The 19007-nt window shown below is 40.9% G+C and overlaps 1 protein-coding gene across 1 annotated transcript in view; it reads right to left on the bottom strand.

Annotated features, from left to right (window-relative positions):
- The window catches only part of RYBP (RING1 and YY1 binding protein), a 73417-nt gene extending 54878 nt beyond the window's left edge, over positions 1-18539 (bottom strand). The window contains exons 1-2 of the mRNA XM_061396400.1: positions 18421-18539; positions 17528-17653 (exon numbers count right to left, since the gene is read on the bottom strand). Coding sequence (XP_061252384.1) covers positions 17528-17653; positions 18421-18452 — 158 coding nt within the window. The 5' untranslated portion in view covers positions 18453-18539. The remainder of the gene's footprint in view (positions 1-17527; positions 17654-18420) is intronic.
- Positions 18540-19007: the final 468 nt, after the last annotated feature.

The following is a 19007-nucleotide window of genomic DNA, read 5'->3' as shown; positions in this document are numbered from 1 at the left end:
AGACTATGCAAAGAATAAATGTAAAATTAGAAACTATAGAGGGGGAAGTAAACTAGAGTTGGCAGTATTTCCTAGTCACTTACCATGGTTGTTTTTTTTTTTAATGGACATGTGCAGAGAGGGTAAACCAATACTCTACAATTATTTTAAAAAGGAAACAGGATTTTTTAAAAGGAGATTAGGAGAATGGATTACACCCTAGAGGGTTCAATGAAGAATACAACAGCAACAGCATAGAAGAACCTGCCTCTGAAAATGTAACCATATGCACCCTGTGCGTGCTCATGAAAGCTTCAAAAGAAAAACTGGGTAACAAACACAAACAAGAGGTTCTGGTAGAAAATGATGCTATGCTAGAGATGCACACAAAGTGCTTCAGTGATCACAAAAGAAAAGAATCAAGGAAGGTTTCCCAAAAGAGTTTCCAGGAGCTGCATTTAGGCAGCTGTTAAGAGTCATTATACAGCACAACAGCACGAAAGAACACAAGTTTGACTGGAAGGTGCAGGATAAGATGTGGCGTGGATGAGCAGGACAGAGCCAAGCCAAGGCGGGCTTCTGTGTCACGTTTAAGGAAACAAGTCAATACCTCCTTGGGCAACAAGGCAACAACCAAGAATTCTAAGCGGATAAGCTACATCAGCTACATATTTTCTGGACATGTGACATAATTGGCAGACAAGTCTCAAGGCTAATGCAATGGTCCAGGTGCAGGTCTCAACCACAGGCTTGTGATTAATTAAGTTTATAATTAAATAAAACATGAAATAATCTACACCCACCTACAGGTGGGTGTCTAAATTCATATATTTGGATTGCATGGCAAAATAGATAGCAATGCCATTTTCAGACAAGACTAAATAGAAAACAAAAGGAAATCCTGTGAAGTTGAAGATCCAAGTCAAGTGTAACTGCTATTTGAACTTCCATTAGGAATGTGAACTCTAAGATCCATTATCTGTAAAATGGAAATATAACTATATACATACCATAGCCACGTAAAGATTAACTGAGACAATGAGTGAAATGAACACTGCGCCTGCTGTATGTTAAATGCGCATTAAATGGTGCCCTTACCAGCATTACTGGGTTGAGCGCAGAACTGATCAAGTCTTTGAGGAGCTATATCCCACTGTCCTTCCTGTTACCCCTGATGAAGCTCCTTCTGGATCTGTGTTACATTTACAGTTCCTAGCTCACTCGATAAAGTTGTCCAATAAACGCTAAGCATGAGAAAGTCCAAAAGTACACCTGTTCTATTAGAACCCAGCTTTGCCTTGGGGTATGATGCAAGCATTAACTATTTTATTAATAATACAAACTTAAAAAAAAAAAAAAAGCATCAGCAACATCTTATTCAGGTATAGCTGATTTACAATGTTGTGTTAATTTTTGTTGTACAGCAAAGTGATTCAATTATATGTGTGTGTATACACATTCTTTTTCATTAGTTCATCACAGGGTATTAAATATAATTCCCTGAGCTATACAATAGGACTTTGTTGTTTATCCATTCTATAAACTTGTCCTTTTAATTAAATGCTGTAACAAAAAGAAAGAATACCCCTAGGGCTGCAGTACCCCTGTCTTTAGTTACCAAAAAAAAAAAAATCATCTTCCACACTACGTGTTCTGTCAGGAAGCCCGTATCATCTTAAAGATCCTTAACAGGAGATTAACTGATTCTAGTGTTTTGGTCAGTCTGCAATGAGCTTAATCTATTTGGCAAAATCAGGGACAAGGATTTGTTAACTCATAAATGAAGAATTTCAAAATAAAAAGATTAACTATAACTTAAATAGGAAACTACATAGCCACATATAAACTCGACAATGCCAGAAAGTTTTCACAAATAAAGAACTCCTATTGAAAGACTGTGAAATGTGCATCCAGTGTTATAGCTTGTGAGTGGAGGGTTAAGACATTACAAACACATTATTTTCCATATATTTTAAGACAAGTATTTGGCATCCATAATATTTAACAGTCATTATTAGCTACCAAAACTGACATACATCACAGTATTTCAAAACTGGAGCAAACACAGACATCATTCAGTTCTGTGAATTTCAGGGTATTTCAAGTGTTAACTGCAATCCATAGTTTTACATTCCAACCTTGTACACAAATCTGTACATATATGTTTTATTACAATATATTATTTTTTATTATATAACTGTAATAGCAGACACTGTGTACAGTGAAACTTGTAAGAAATTCTAGACTGCCGCTGACAAAATAGACATGTTTGAAACATGACTATATCAAATTTCATCCCCAATCAGAATGGCTACATCCCACAATTCTCACACCCCTCCAATAAAGGAAAACAAACACTAAGTATTACCAAGATCAGAAATGATGACTCTTTTGTAGGAGTTCTGATGGGTTCTTTGTGAAAGATTTATAGCCCTCAACCTACAGTAAAGATAATATAGACAGGAAGAGAGATATTGTCAGGTAAATCATGCTAAGCCAAAGGAAAACTATCTGAGAAGGCAAAGAGAAAACTAAGGGGCAAAGAACATTTCACCTACCTCCCCCAGTCATCACTCGTGTCCTGGAGCACCAAAACATAATTCCCCTTCTTATAAATATGCTTCAATGATGTACACCAAAGTAGAAGATGACTTGACAGCAACAAATTAGAGGTCCTGTGACTTCAATTTAATTGAAGAAGAAACCAGAAGTTCCACAAGGCACCAAGTGAAAAGAGAATCTACATATTATAACACAGCAACTGAACACCTGATGATACATGTTCCACCTGACTCCACCCAGGAGACGACTGCCTTCTACTGCACCACTGCCTCGAGAGAGTCAATCATTCACAAACTCATTGCCTCTCACCACTGACTTTTAATGGTGGCATGCAATGTTCTTTCAAAGAATTGTGTAATTTTCTGAGTAAGTCAAGCGATGAACAGCACTTCAGACAAACAGCACTTCAAAGAATATGATTTTAAGGCAGTCAGCATATATAGCATACTCTTAGCCCATTTTTTATGGGTATATTTAGCCAAGAGAATGATAAACCCTCAACTTTATGAGAAACATCACAACGAGCAAAATATATCACCTTGTCTATACAAGCTTATATGAACATTTTTACAACATAGGTGATCTGATTCAGCTAATAATAATGACTGGATAATTCTGAGAGAGGTAGCTATTCAACTCACATTCCATCACCACCCTCTCCTAACTTAAATGGCCCTAGACGAGGATGATGTGTTTCTCCCCTGAGGTGGAAAATGTGGAAGGGAAAGAATCAAAAGAATATAGTTAGAACACTTTGGTATCATATTTGCCTGTTTAATTACACTCATTTTTCTATTTCTTCTATTCTACTAACTTGGGTATGAAATCAAGTAAGTTATTTCACTTTTCTGAGTCTCAGCTTCTTCAACTGAAAGCTGGAATAACAACTACCTCTCAGGACTGCTCTGAGCACTGCACTGGGAAAACAGACATAAAAGTGGTATGCAAAATGTAAAGTGCTATGCAAATACACTGTATTTGAGGATAGCATCTTAGAACTTACAGTCCAAATGTTTGAGTGCCTCATGCAGTATTCTGCACATAAATGCTCAAATATTTGTCCATTCATTCAGCCGTAATTTAAAAGTTAGTGCCCAAAACTTTAATTCTGGAACCAAAGATTATCTCATATACTTCTTACATATTTATTCACTAGTAATAATACTAAGAAATCAGCTGTGCCTTTAGAATGGTTAGTCGTTTAATTCAATACACAATCTATTAACACACCCAAGGTCTCAATATTGCATATGACAGACCTGATGTTACTCAAACTTAGGTCTGACGCCAAAGCCCTGACTTTCAACTCCTACTGTTACTACTCTCCAATATGAGAGCCACAAGGGACTTGTGGCTATTGAGCACTTGCAACGCGGCTAGTCTAAATTGACTTGTGCTGTAAAACACTAGTATGAAAAAAGAATGTAAAGTATCTCACTGCAATTTTATATTGATTACAAGCTGAAATCACGATTTCGACATAATGGATTAAATAAAATATATTCTAAAACTAATTTCACCTAGCTTTATTTATTGTTGCTACTAGAAAGTTTAAAATTACTTGTGGCTTATAATGCATATACTGGAATACACTGATTTAGAATATCATACAGGATTTTGTGAATCAAAAGAGCACAGTTTTTTAAATGTTTTAATTTTTAAATTAGTTTTATTGGAATATAGTTGCTTTACAATATTGTGTTAGTTACTACTGTACAGCAAAGAAAATCAGCTAACATACCTGTTATTAGTCGTTGGCAGAAAAGGTCATTGAAGTTTTTCTGTACCATGCTATGGAAAAATCTAAACAACCTTTTTGGCCAATCCAATGTATTCCCCCATGTATTCTCCCCACCCCCTTTTTGGATTTCCTTCCCAATTAGGCCAACACAGAGCACTGAGTGGAGTTCCCTGTGCTATTCAGTAGGTTCTCATTAGCTATCTATTTTATACACAGCAGTGTGTAGGCATCAGTCCCAATCTCCCAGTTCATCGCGCATCTCCTGCCCACCTTGGTATCCCATCTGTTCTACCTGTGTCTCTATTTCTCCTTTGCAAGTAAGTTCATCTGTACTATTTTTCTAGATTCCACATATAAGCAATGTTATACGACAAGAGCACAAGACAACTTTAAATTTATAAACACAGTATGTTTTAGAGTATACAAGTATTTTCCCATCCTAACAGCTGTTTTAATACTAAGTTAGTTTAACCAGGGCTTCCCTGAAAGCTCAGTAGTAAAGAATCCACCTGTCAATGCAGGACGCGCTGGTTTGATCTCTGATCCAAGAAGCTCCCACATGCGGCGGGGCAGTTAAGCCCATGTGCCAGAACTACTGACCCTGTACTCTATAGAGTCCTGCGACTGCAACTCCTGAGTCCATGTGCTGCAAATACTAAAGCCTGCATGCCCGAGAGCCTGTGCTCCACAATGGGAGAAGCACCTGCAGTGAGAAGCTTGTGGATCGCAACTAGAGAGTAACCCATGCTTCCACAGCTACAGAAAGCCTGCGCAGCAACAAAGACCCAGCACAGACAAAAATCAGTAAACAAAAATAAACATTAAATAAAAACTAAGTGTAATCAATATAAACAGAACTTTAAATTTCCTTAACCTAAAACGTGATTTTGTGTATTTAAATTTCAATTTCTAGAATTAGATAATTATTTTTTAAATTTTCTATCATGAACATTGGTTTTTCCAACTACAAAACTGATGCTGGCTCATTAATACTACAGAAACTACAGAAAAGCACACATAGGAAAAATCCCATCATGCCACCAAACGGAATTAGTATTTGATCAGTCATTACTTCTAGCAGATGAAATCACATGAAATAATATTTAACATGGGATTACACTGTGTATCATTTATACCTTGCTTTCTCTAATAAATTAAGAGCATTTTCTTTTACTACATATTATTTCTAATTTTTTTTTCTTAAATTTTTGTGGTTGTTCAGTCACTAAGTCATGTACAACTCTTTATGATCCCATGGACTGCAGCATGCTAGGCTCCTCTGTCCTTCACTATCTCCTGGAGTTTGCTCAAATTCATGTCCATTGAGTTGATTTTGGAGCCCAAGAAAATAAAATCTGTCACTGCTGCCACTTTTCCCCTTCTATTTGCCATAAAGTGATGGGACTGGATGCCATGATCTTAGTTTTTTTAATGCTGAATTAAATTTTTATTTAGAAATAATTATATATTCATAGGAAGTGGGAAAAATAGTACAAGGTCCTATATAAACCTTAATTTCCTCAAAACTGCATCTTCTTGATTATAGTACAGTATCAAAACCAGGAAATTTACATTGGTATAATACATGTAAACAGTTCTATGTCATCTCATCACACATTTGGATTCATGAAGCCATCACTACCATCAAGATTCAGATCTATTTCATCACAAATATCTCCCTCTTGCTATCCCCTTTACAGTCACATCAATCTCCCTCCTTTCTCCATCATTCCTAATGCCTGACAACCATTAATTCTGTATTTCAAGAATGTTACTAGCATCCTACAATAGGTGACCTCTGGAGACTGGCTTTTTTCTTTCAGCACAAGGGCCCTTTGATATCCATGCCAGTTGTATGCATCAAGAGTTTGTTCCTTTTTAAGAACTGAGTAATAGTCCATGGTACGGATGCACCATTCTGAAAGACACTTTTCTTTCCAGTTTCAGCCTATTACAAGTAAAGCTGCCATGGACACTTGTGAACAGATTTTGTGTGAATACAAGTTTTAATTTCCCTGGGATAAATGTCCAGAAGTCAAATTCCTAGTTTTGTAAAAAAAACTGCCCAAACTTTTTTCAGAGTAGTTGTACCATTCTACATTCCCACCACCAGTGTATGAGAGATCTCAAAACATTTTTAAGAGATGCAAAATATTTATAGCTATTTGACGGCTTCTAACAACTCCATGGCGATTCCTACGTAGGTAATTTCATTTTTGTTAAAATGCTGCCGTTAGTGTACATACACAAAAATTTTTGCATACAGGTCACATAAATTCCTATATGATAAATTATTGGGTAACGAGATACAAATGCCATAATGACCTTCAAAAAACTTAAATCAACATACACACCACCCACCAATGGTCTGTGAGAATGTTCACTTCCTAATCTCACTAAAATATCTTTTTCCATCTTTAATTTTTTACTTGCAAAAAACATTATCTTGTTTGGTATATATTTGAATAATGGGAAGGTTGTATACATTTCCCACATTTCCTGACTTAATTTGTAGTAATTTCATAAATTATCTGTTCATATTCTTTGCCAACATTTTACTGGAATGTTGGTGTATCGATTTTAAGACCTGGTTCTGTCTCTCTGACTTATGGTGCAAAGAAAGAGGTGTTTAAATAAATATATGTGAAATTCAACCCAAGTGTTAGTAATGCAAGATAATCACTGATTTTAGGATGCAAAAAATAAACGTTTACTTGATATGGTCCCCCAACTTATCAGTAATCCTATAACTCCACACAATGTGGAGGAATCGAAACTAATGCCAGCTCTGGATTAAAAATATGCTTCTTAGAATGTTATCACTTATTTAAGTTCACTTTAAATGCCAAGACATAATTTTTCCATAATAAACATCAAAAACAATCTTCATCTTCATGAGGACTGGCTGGTTTCTCTTTAAAGGAGAATGATTGCAGCCATGAAATTAAAAGACACTTACTCCTTGGAAGGAAAGTTATGACCAACCTAGATAGCATATTGAAAAGCAGAGACATTACTTTGCCAACAAAGGTCCGTCTAGTCAAGGCTATGGTTTTTCCAGTAGACATGTATGGATGTGAGAGTTGGACTGTGAAGAAGGCTGAGTGCCGAAGAATTGATGCTTTTGAACTGTGGTGTTGGAGAAGACTCTTGAGAGTGCCTTGGACAGCAAGGAGAACCAACCAGTCCATTCTAAAGGAGATGAGTCCTGGGTGTCCTTTGCAAGGACTGATGCTAAAGCTGAAACTCCAGGACTTTGGCCACCTCATGCGAAGAGTTGACTCATTGGAAAAGACTCTGATGCTGGGAGGGATTGGGGGCAGGAGGAGAAGGGGACGACAGAGGATGAGATGGCTGGATGGCATCACCGACTCGATGGACATGAGTTTGAGTGAACTCCGGGAGTTGGTGATGGACAGGGAGGCCTGGCGTGCTGCAATTCATGGGGTCGCAAAGAGTCGGACACAACTGAGCGACTGAACTGAACTGAAACCAGTTTTCAAGGTATGCTCCCTAGACCAGCACCATCAACATCACCTTGGAACTTGTAAGAAACGCAATGCTATCCCAGACCTACTTAATCAAAAACTGAGAGCCTACAATATGAAATCATATCTGTTCTTAGAAAGCAGTCACCAGGTTTGTTTTCTCCAACTAACCACCACACATTTGATATTTTAAGACCCAATAAGTTGACGAAACTTGCATCCTACATCACCCTTAATTTCTTGTCCCTTCCGAAGGCTTTTGAAGTTTTCTCTTCAATTGTATTGTTAATGATCTCAAATTATAGAGAAAATGGTATGAATAAGTGTTAAGATGCTTCTTTTCCATCCCTGCTTCCTAGCTTCTTTTCCCAACCAAAGGATAACCTACACAGATTTTCTAAACTGATTGAGGGAAGAAAGGAGAGGAGTGATAAGGATCTAATTATATTTAAAAATAAGAATTTCAGCTGTTTACCCTGTGGTTTCAACTACAGACAGTCAACTTAAGGATGGCTCACAACTTAGGATTTTTCGACTTTACGGCGGGCCCAAGTGGTACACGATCAGTAGAAACCGCACTTCAGATTCTGATCTTTCCTTGGGCCAGAGGCGTGGGGTCCAGTACTCTCTGGTGATGCTGGGCAGAGGGCAGGCCCCGCAGCTCCCTGACAGCCACACAATCGGCAAGACAAACAAGTGATGCACTTACAACCATTCTGTGCCCAGACAACCATTCTGTTGTTCACTTTCAGTACAGTATTCAAACATTACATGAGACATTCAACAGTTCACTGAAGAACTGGCTTTGTGTTAGGTGATTTTGCACAACTGTAGGCCATCATAAGCGTTTTGAGGTGTTTAAGGTAGTCTAAGCCAAGCTGTGATATTCGACAAGTTAGGCGTTTTAAATGCATTTTCACCTTTCAGTATTTTCAACTTATGATGGTTCTGGACATAATCCCATTTTTAAGTCGAAAAAGGTCTGTACTTCTGATTTCTGAGTTACACAGGGGTTTATTTGCAATGCCTTTACTGAGAATTCATCTTTGGCATCCATCTGTGTCAATCACTGCACAGAAGTGAAACTATAGCTAAATAAATGAAGGAGTCAAGACTTCAACTTAACAGCAGTAATTAATTCAAATAACAGTCATGTATACCATGTGCAAGGTGCAACTATCAAGTTATGGGTATGTTAACACAGTGGACAGCATAGCGTAACATTTTCAACAACACTTAAGATGCTCCGTAGCAATTTTTAAACTGCCTTTAGGACCAAGCTCACAAGCACACTCGCCCAGCTCCTCGTTCAGTCGCTAAGTGGCGTCTGTCCCCTGCAATCCCACGGGCTGCTACCTAGTTCCTTAACACACCTCAAAATTGGTTTTACACAACATGATTGATCCTCTGCTTTATTTGCAGACTTTTCCATATGACTTTTGGCAGCTTAAATCACCAAATGCGCAACAAAAAGAGAAGGAGAATGGTCACAGTTATTGTTTAGGTAAGTGTGCTAAAACTCTGAAGCCCAAAACCACTCCAGGAAGTACTTTAAATGCATAGGCCAGGGTCTCCAAGGTTATAATCTGTGTGTAATTTCTAGAACATGTTTAGGAAACAAAACCAGAAAATGAGAATACTACTTAAGGACATACTTTATAAAGACAAATTTCCACTAACTCAATTACTTTACAGACAAAACGCAAGCCCTAATGTGCAAGGGTATGTATCAGAACTCTTTAACTGGAACAGTTTTAAAGGCAACTCTGATTCAAACTTCCAGTCTTCATCTATTCTACATACATTTACTGAACCCCTACTGAGCGCCTGACTCTGTAACACAAAGAAAGATCATGCCCTCAAAAAGGTGAAAACGTAACAGAGGCAATCAAACAAAACTACAGTTCAAATGTAATGAAGAGGCATACATGACTGTAGGGCACTGGAAAAAGACTTCCCAAGATGCCTAGAAGGACAAACAGGAGCAGCCAGGCTAAGGAAGGAGGCACATCTGAGAAGAAATCCAGAGGAAAAGAATGTGTGGAAGTATGGAAATGAGACAGTATGGTCCATACAAGGAAATACCAGGCAGTTTGGTATGAAACACACAAGTGCTGTGTGTACGGGGCAGATGGTGTGGGGGCAGGCTGCATCCAGCAATTCTACAGAAACAGCAAAGGATCAAATCAGAAACCCTTTGTGATGGTTAAGGATTTGGACTTTACCCTAAGAACAATGAGAACCAGGAGATAATCTAAGCTGTCCAAGTGGCAAGGCCCAAGAACCAGTTGGATCTGTTTGTCACGTGTATTCATGCATGGGGGTGGTGACAGGTGGTTAATCAATAGTATCTGGGAATTATCAAGCTGTAAAGACAAGTGGGAAGGTATGGGTGACATCTGAGTGTCAACAGTTAAAAAGGAGAAGGCACAGAACTAACTAACTTGCATCACATTGTATAACAAACCCCATATCAAGAACCAAAAAACTATGGCATAGTTTAAATCTCAGGTTCAGTGAGGAGGTCTTCCCCCAATACCCCTCAAAACAGGGTCTCCACCTCCTGTGAAAAATAACTTGCATTCACAACCACTGGTCATCTTTTTATAGTCTTATCTTTTCAACAAGTTTGTTAGGTTCCTTCAGAGCAGGAATTTTGTGTTTATTTAACCAAAGCCTTGAAATATAAATGATTCATGAATAATATTACTCATGACAGGCAAAAGTTTACTCTATTTATACACTCTAGAAAGTTCCACATACCAGGTTTTCCTCCTTTTACCTAATGATATGTGGATTTATGCTGCTGCTGGAAGGAGATGGCCGAGTTCAAGTATGTAGGTAATGAACAGAAGTCGCAGAGAGATTCTATCTCTAGAACGTGTTAGAGGTCTGCATGCAGAGTTAAACACTTAAGATATTCTTATGATAAAACAGCACTGGTAAAATAAGCAAGAACCACACACAACATGAATATTCACAAATATAAGAATGAGTGTAAGAAGACAGACCCAGAAGTGTACATACTGTAAGTTAAAAGCAAGCAAAGCTCATCTCCAGTGTCAGAAGTAAGGACAGGGCTGGGACGGGGGAAGTGACTGCAAAGGGGCCCAAAGGGCTTTGGGGGTCCTGTTAATATTCTGTTTCCTAATCTGGCTGCTAGTTACACAGGTGTGCTCACTTTGTGAAAGTTATCAGGTCTTACAATTATGGTTTGTGCCCATCTCTGTACGTATGCTACCGTTCACAAAGTTCACTTAAAAATAAACAAGCCAACAAGCCAAAAAACAAAAACAAAAACAACCAGGAGAGCAAATGATAGTAAGTATAGAAGATGTCACAAAGAGAAAAGGCCCTGGCGATGGGGCAAGAGGGCAATTGAGAACCGCAGTGACTGCAAAATATTTTTGTTCAAGTTGAAAAGAGGACATCTGGAGAGCCACTATTTCCTCAAGTACTAAGGAACTGTGTTAGGAGAAGGCAATGGCACCCCACTCCAGTACTCTTGCCTGGAAAATCCCATGGATGGAGGAGCCTGGTAGGCTACAGTCCATGGGGTCGCTAGGAGTCGGACACGACTGAGCGACTTCACTTTCACGGAACTGTGTTAGTGCTGATAACTATTTTGCTAAACTACATACAATTAGTTGGAATTTGTTCAGCATCTATGAAAGTACACAATTAAATATATGATGCATTAAAAAAAACACATAACTGAATCCATTTAACATCTCCTATTGGAGGAACAGTTAACCCTTAAACAACATGGGTTTGAACTACACAAGTCCACTTATACACAGATTTTTTCAATAAACACGTACTACAGTACTGCACATTCCATGGTTGGTTGAATTCACAGCTGCAAAACTAAAGACAGCCTGCAATCCAGGAGACCTGGGTTCGATTCCTGGGTCAGGATGATCCCCTGGAGAAGGAAATGGCAACCCACTCCAGTACTCTTGCCTGGGAAATCCCATGGGCAGAGGAGCCTGGCAGGATACAGTCCATGGGGTCACAAGAGTTGGACACGACTTTGCAACTAAACCATCACCACCAAGGCAGGTCCTAGAACTAATGCCCTTTGGATACCAAGGGACAACTGTTACGTTAATGTCCAGCTACACACAGAGGCGTGGGAATCAGCACCCTTCATCTCCCAGTTGTTCAAGGGTCAACTGCAACAGTATATACTGCATGGCAGCTGGCCAGACTTTCATCTACAAGTTTAACTCAAAGTTTAGCCTGGGCATAAAGGCTCAAACTCTATAAACTGTCCCCAACCAAATGAGCAAACTGGTGCAGGTAAACCTCCAAAAAAAAAAAGTTATCCCCTAGTTCCAGAAGAAAGCAGCATGTGTTTCCTAAAAAGGCCAGTATGCATCTCAATACTGTCTGTAAAGCTGTTGCTCCGCCCAGTTATCACCACTCTAGTTCCCTATCCTGCTCCAATTTCCTTGGAGCACTGATCTCCAGCTGAAACGCTTTTTCTTCTGTTCACTTGTTTATTTTCTTTTCCTCTCCATAGTACTTTAAGCTTCATGAAAACAAAGATCTCATCTGTCTGTACACCATGTACACAGAGCACAGATGACTGTGTATTCAATAAAAGCTTGTCAATCACAACTACCCAGGTAATTTATTGATACTTTAAGTCTCCAAGTATACATAAGATCAAGTCAGTAACAATAAATCAGTTAAGTCCAGTGTAACAGCAAACACAAAATAAATTATCACTTCGTTTCTGGGTTAAGAATAATCTCTAACCTGTACCCGCTTTTGCACCAACTATGAGGCTGAAATGTTTAACAAGGTTTGATGATTTGGAAGATGGATAATTTTCTATGTACTTTATGGAGAAATTTTATGAAAAGGCAAACACTAAAATAAAACCAGTGCAGGGAGTTCCTGGTGGTTCAGTGGTTGAGGATCCATCCACCTGCCGACGCAGGGGACATGGGTCCAATCCCTGGTCTGGGAAGACGCCACATGCCGCAGAGCAACTAAACATATCCTGCAACTTCCGAAGCCAACACACCCTAGAGCCTGTGCTCTACAACAAGACAATCTACCGCAATCAAGAGTCGTCCCCCACTCCCCGCAACTAGAGAAAGTTCAAGCATAGCAACAAAGGACCCAGGGCGGCCAAACATTAATAAAAATTGTAAAACTAAAAAAAACAAAACAAAACAAAACCCAATGTGGCCTAAGAAGCAGAACCGCGGTGGCAGATGACCCAGAAGTCCCGCTCCACTCTAGGTGAGGGCAGAGTGGAGACTCTCCAGCTTTCTGGGAGTCTTTCTATCTGAAAATGTATCACAGGATGATGCACTTCTGAAGCTTTCAGCAAAGACGAAAACTTTTCATGTTTCACTAAATATGTGCATTTTTCCCCTAAAACTTCTAAAGAACTTCATGACAAGTCAAGAGACTCTGAGTTGTCAGGGTATCTCAATTTACGGGGAGAAAATGGCCAAAGTTACAACTGCAAAGAATCAGGGAGCTCCTGGACAAGGAATTATTTTACACACAGACAACTGAGTCCTACCAATTCCCATTCAATAGCCTGAGTACCAGGCTTTTTTTTCTTTTCTTTAAGGCCACACCATTTTATTACACACCTAACCTCACTTTTACTTGTCTGTAAAAGCTCTAAATAGAGTACATTTTTCAGGGGGATAGTATTCAGTGCAGCACTATTATCAAAGTACCACTAATCAAGAAAAGCTGCAGCAGTATCTTAGTAATTTTTATTTTACAATATTTATTTATAGATAATTACATTCAGAGAATTAACAAGACCAAAAGTAAAATACATTTATCAAGATGTCCAGGAAGTTATTACTCTGTCCAATACTCAAGAACTTCAACTTAGAAGAACAACAGTTAGGTAAATTTGTGAGTTTGTGGTTTTGTTGGGCTTTTTTTCCCTTTTAAAAGCTGATATCCTCTTTCATGAGATTTGCAAAGTGGGCTGGGAAATACTACTTAGGCTATCACCTACGGAAGGGATAGTGTTTCTTCCCACTCACCACCACCTTTCACATACTTGAAAAGTTCTATCTTGAAAAGCTCAGGGTACATCAGCACGGTGGGAAAACGAACATTTCAGCTGCAGGTGCCTCAACCACTGAAGCCCACAAGCCCTAGAGACCGTGCTCCACAAAAGAAGCCAGCACAATGAGAAGCCCAAGCCCCCCAACTAAAGAGTACCCCCACTTGCTACAACTAGAAGACCAGCACAGCCAAAAATAAATCACTCACTAAATAAGTAATTTTTTAAAAGTATATCACAGAACAGGCATAAGGAAGCCATTCACAGCGACAGAAATGTTCTAAAACTGGTTTGTGGTGATGGCTGTAGTCAATTTTTAAAATTAGCAAAAATCACTGAATTAAAAACTTATACAACTGGTGAATCTTATAGTATGTCTTAATAAAGCTGTTTAAAAAAAATAAAGAGTGGAATGCAATAGTTGGGAAAGGGAGTGTATTTAAGAACTAAAGAGATGTAAAACAAATCCAAAATAAAGATTTCCACTGCCCTCTGAACCTCCAAGTAGCCAACAAAGTATTTCTTCTCTCTTCCCTTAACAGATTCCTTTGGAGCTTCTGACCTTTCATTCTGCTCTATGCTACTACAAAAAGAAAAGACCTTCTGAATCACTTTCATGACTCTACTGTAGAATTAAATTTATCTGGTACACATGGCAATAATAGTGAAAGATGGCAGGCAATTCTGTAGAAATCAATTCTTCTCCAGAAGAACTGAAGGGAGAGGAATTCTTCTAATTGATGCCCAAGCCAGATTGCTCAGACCTCCTGTAGCATTTTATGCATACCTCTCTTAGAGCCTTTATAACTTAGATTATGATCATTCCTATACATGTCTTACCAACATTCTAAAAAACCCCCTTCCTGTCTTCAATGTCTTGAGCAGGAGTCTTTCACATCCTAGTAATTTAATAAATGTTCTTTGGATGAGTGACAGTATTTTCCAAATCAAACTGAAGAATATCAATTCTATTCTCAAAGAATACAGTCTGGATCCTACTGGACTACCATTAATTCAAAGCTGACTTCCTTACTTGATTGTCAGACAGATGATGGCAACAATGACATGAATGATGAACAAACTCCAGAATTACCACTAGCTACCCAACTGTCAAGGCTGTTATACAACATCAGCTCAGAGCAATAAAACCAAATTACTATACCAGTCAGCAGATTAGAAGTCCTTTCATTACTTAAAAATTATACTAAATATCAAAAAAATTTAGCTTATTACCCAGTATCTAAAACCCAACACGTTTTCTACTGCCGTTAACACCACGTCTGATTAAAACTATACAAGGCATGGGACTTCGCGAGTGATCCAGTGGCTAAGACTTAACATTTCCACTCTAGGGGGTGCAGGTTCGACTCCTGGTCAGGAACTAAGATCCCACATGCTGTCTGGCAAATTTTTTTTTTTTTTTAATAAATAAAACTATAAAAGGCAGCAAATGTCAAATCTTTGCTGAATCAATTAAATTACAAATAAAAAAGGCCCTGGGAAAAGACAAAGCAGTAGTAACTAGTATCACAGAGAAATTAGCCAACAGTTAATACACTGGATAGCACAGATGAAAACCTGTGGAATTCACCCTTCTACATGAAACCCATTCACAGCATAGGAAGGCCAAAATGTTATTTGCCTTCTTATTAATGACTTTTAGAACAGTCTTTTATAAAGACTTTTAGTTCTAACACACCAAAATACTGACAACAACCAATATGAAATTAAGTTATGTAAAAGTATCATGAGTTGGATAAGAATCTAAATCCTCAGATCTCTTAAATCTGTGTTCAAATCCTACACAACCAGAGACCTCAAAAAATCATAGACTCTTAAAGACAATACATGAGTATCATGTTCCTGTATTTTCATTATTAATAATTTAATATATATGTTTAAAAAATTTAATTCTAATGTTGTCATCTATGGGTCTGAAGAAATTTTAAACATCTACATTGTTTTTAAAATCAACGCCTTCCACGTGCTTGCAAAAGTTGATGAGTCAGTTTTTTTTTTAATACATGTAGAAACTGAAATGCACTTTGTTATGAGATAATTATTCCCAGCAATATACTGGATGTAAACTTCTGAATTTGTTTCTCTTCACCAGTAAAGTTCTCAAGTTCTTAGGAGTTTCCTAGTCATTACTTTAACATCATCTACGGTAACACTCAAAGCAAAACCACAATAAAGAGGTTTGGCCTCTGAGGGATTCTACACGTAAAAAAACATTACTCAAATAAAATACAATCACTATTGCTTTAAATAACAAATACATTTCTAAACTTTCATGTCATTTGATGGAATTCCCTGTTTTAAGTAGCAAAACAAGATCTACTGAGCTCCCAATGGGTGTTTTTAACTAAATCTGCTCTATAATAATACCAAATATTGATATGAATTTACTTTAAAAAGTACCTATGGGGAGATACTTTTAGCCCTGGAGTATTTTTACTTAAAGGTCTCATTACTTACAGTCAGTGAAATTCACAGAAGTGTTCCACCAGTAATTGGACCAATTCATCCCAGTTACATTCTTTAGGTTGCTCAATATGCTATTTAGTCCCAGGTATAAACAAAGCAACCAAACCCTAACAGGACACATTCACTTAGTCAAAGAACAACATCCAGTTAGAACCGTGCAGTACTACTACACGGTCATGTTGGAAGATTACCAATTCAAAAACAAGTACCTGATGAAATGAGACTTTCAGCAATCAACTTTAAAGATGCACAGGAAAATCACTCGTTCCATCTTACTTTCACACACACACTCCCCCAATGTCTGCCCATTAAATGACATAAAGAATAGTTTAACTTCAAACTAAAATCACCGAAACAAATACAAGATAAAAGTTAAAAGATGACCGAAAGACTTAAAAAATCAGCTTTGAGATTTCACTCAAGTATATCTAAATGTTAAATCTGAAGTAGTTCAACTCGTTTTGATACCATACACTTTAGTACCTTCACTAGAATGAAAAGGAATTCCTTCAACATTCTTTTCATTATAATAAAGCTCTAAATACAAACTTCAGTATAATCACACTATTCATTACACATTTTCCAAAAATCCGTCCTCCATCACCATCCCTCATAAGCTAATCAGAAAAAAACACAGACACAAACTGGCAGTTCGGTCTTTCAAAAAATGCACTTTATCAAACCCCACCATTTATTGTCAAGTGCAAGGGGGGGTGGGGGTGGGGGCGGGAGACAGCTGCAGTTCAAGACAGGAAAAGCACAACCCCGTTACTGTACAACCACCACCAAATTTCTCAGGAAAGAGAAAAATAAATCAGGATAGGCAAATTAAAAACATTCTGCACATGGCAAAAATAAAAGGTCCAATGTCCTACAATCCATAGCAAAAGTACTGCTTCCTGTCTTTTGGAGCCAATACCAATAAGCCAATGGATACAAGTGTCAAATAAATCCAGCGTCTGTTTGAAATAAGACGAAACCTGGAAAAATTCTCTCCCATAAATCATTCAGTGAACACGAGGCTTTGCACCCAACATGAAATTACACACAATCAAAACCACACATCAATTCCCCCCCCAACCCGCAAATGCAGAAAAAAGCCGTAATCAACAAGTTGGAAAGAGGGTAGAAAGTAGACCTCACAACCCGCTCCCCAACCTTGATTTAAAAAAAAAAAAAAAAGTCCTTTAACAAAAGATAACAGAAATCTTCAAGTACCTGGTGGAGGTGCCTTTTCTCACATCGCAGATACTGCATTTAAAGGCTTCGGCGCTGTTTCTGAAGGTGCAGACGCTACAATCCCAAAAGCCTTCGTCTGCGGCAGGTTTTGCTTGTCTTTTTGGCCTTCAGAGGAGTGAGGAGTGGGGGAAAGGGGAGGGAAGAGTCAGGGAGCAGGAAAAAGGGGGAGCGAGAGCAAAAACACAGGCGCTGGTGAGCCGTCGTAATTTCCCAGGAATCCGGCGCTGGAAACTTCGCTAAGACGACCACCCACCCACCTACCCTTTCCAGGGCCGAGAGGAGGGACCGGGGGAGGGGACCGGGCGCCCCCACCGGCACCCTGCAACCTCCGGGCCCGGGCTGTGCTGCCTCGCACAGTAGGCGGCGGCGGCGCCCCGGGAAGGGCCGCGGCGGGCGCAGGAAGCGGGCGGACTTGTGGACTTGAGCGTGGGGCTGGGGGGGGGGGGGGCCGGGAGGGGAGCCGCGGGCCGGATCTGGAGGGGGCGCGCAGGGGCAGCCCGAGGCCGGCGGCGGGGAGTGGGCTGGCTCCTTCCCTCTCCCCTCCCATGCTCGCGCCCTCCCTCCCTCCCCACCTGGTTAAATCTCCCTTTGTCTGGGAGGAGTGGCGGCGGCGGCGGCGGCGGCGGCGGAGGGCGGCTGAGAAGGAGCCGCCATGGCTGCGGCGCGCACGGCCGCCGGCCCCGAGCGGGAGCGACACCGCCTCCCGCCGCCGCCGCCGCCACCGCCCGCCGCCGCCGCCTCCCCCCGCCCCCGGATCTCCATCTTAGCAGCGCCTCCCCCCGCCCCGGGTGGCTCCGGGGCCTAGTCGTCGCCGGCCCCCGCCCGCCCCCAGCCCTCCCTCCCCTTCCGCCCCCTCGGCTCGGAGCAGGTACCTGGTCGGGCTCTTCTTGTCGCCCATGGTCATGGATGGGCTGTACCCCCGCCCCCCCCAAATCCGACACCCGCGCTGCTCGGAGGAGAAACGCCGTCCGGGGAGTCGTCGCGGACCGGCCCCCCTCCCTCCCCCGCGCCCGCCCGCCCGCCCTCAGCCGCTGGGGCTCGAGCTCCGGCCGCCGCCGACGCCGCCGCTGCCAGTCTCCGGACGAGACTAGTCCCCGCCAGCGCCGCCTCCGCCGAGTGACTGACGAGGGGCGGGGCCGGGCGCCGCGCGTCACTCGCCGGGCGGCCAATGGGAAGGCGGCGGCCGGTGCCGCGAGGGCGGGGGCGGGGCGCGGGGGAGGGCGGGGCGTGGTGGACGTGGGCCGGGCCGTCGGTGTGCGTGCCCCGGAGTGTGTGCGCGCTGGGGGCGCGCGTGCCTGCTGGTGGCCCCGCGGCCCGGCGTGGCGGAGCGTGCGAGCCCGGCAGGGCGCACGTGGCCGCGCCCGGGTACCCACTCTGGGCTTTGGCCCCCGCGCGGCCGCCCCGTAGGGCTGTCGCAGGGCCCCGGGCCCCGAAGCCGCCCCGGGGAAGTAGTTGGGCG

Source organism: Bos javanicus, chromosome 22 (assembly GCF_032452875.1).
Source record: "Bos javanicus breed banteng chromosome 22, ARS-OSU_banteng_1.0, whole genome shotgun sequence".
Lineage (NCBI taxonomy): Eukaryota > Metazoa > Chordata > Mammalia > Artiodactyla > Bovidae > Bos > Bos javanicus.
The sequence above is the reverse complement of the archived record's forward strand: the minus strand, read 5'-3'. Positions and strand labels throughout refer to the sequence as shown.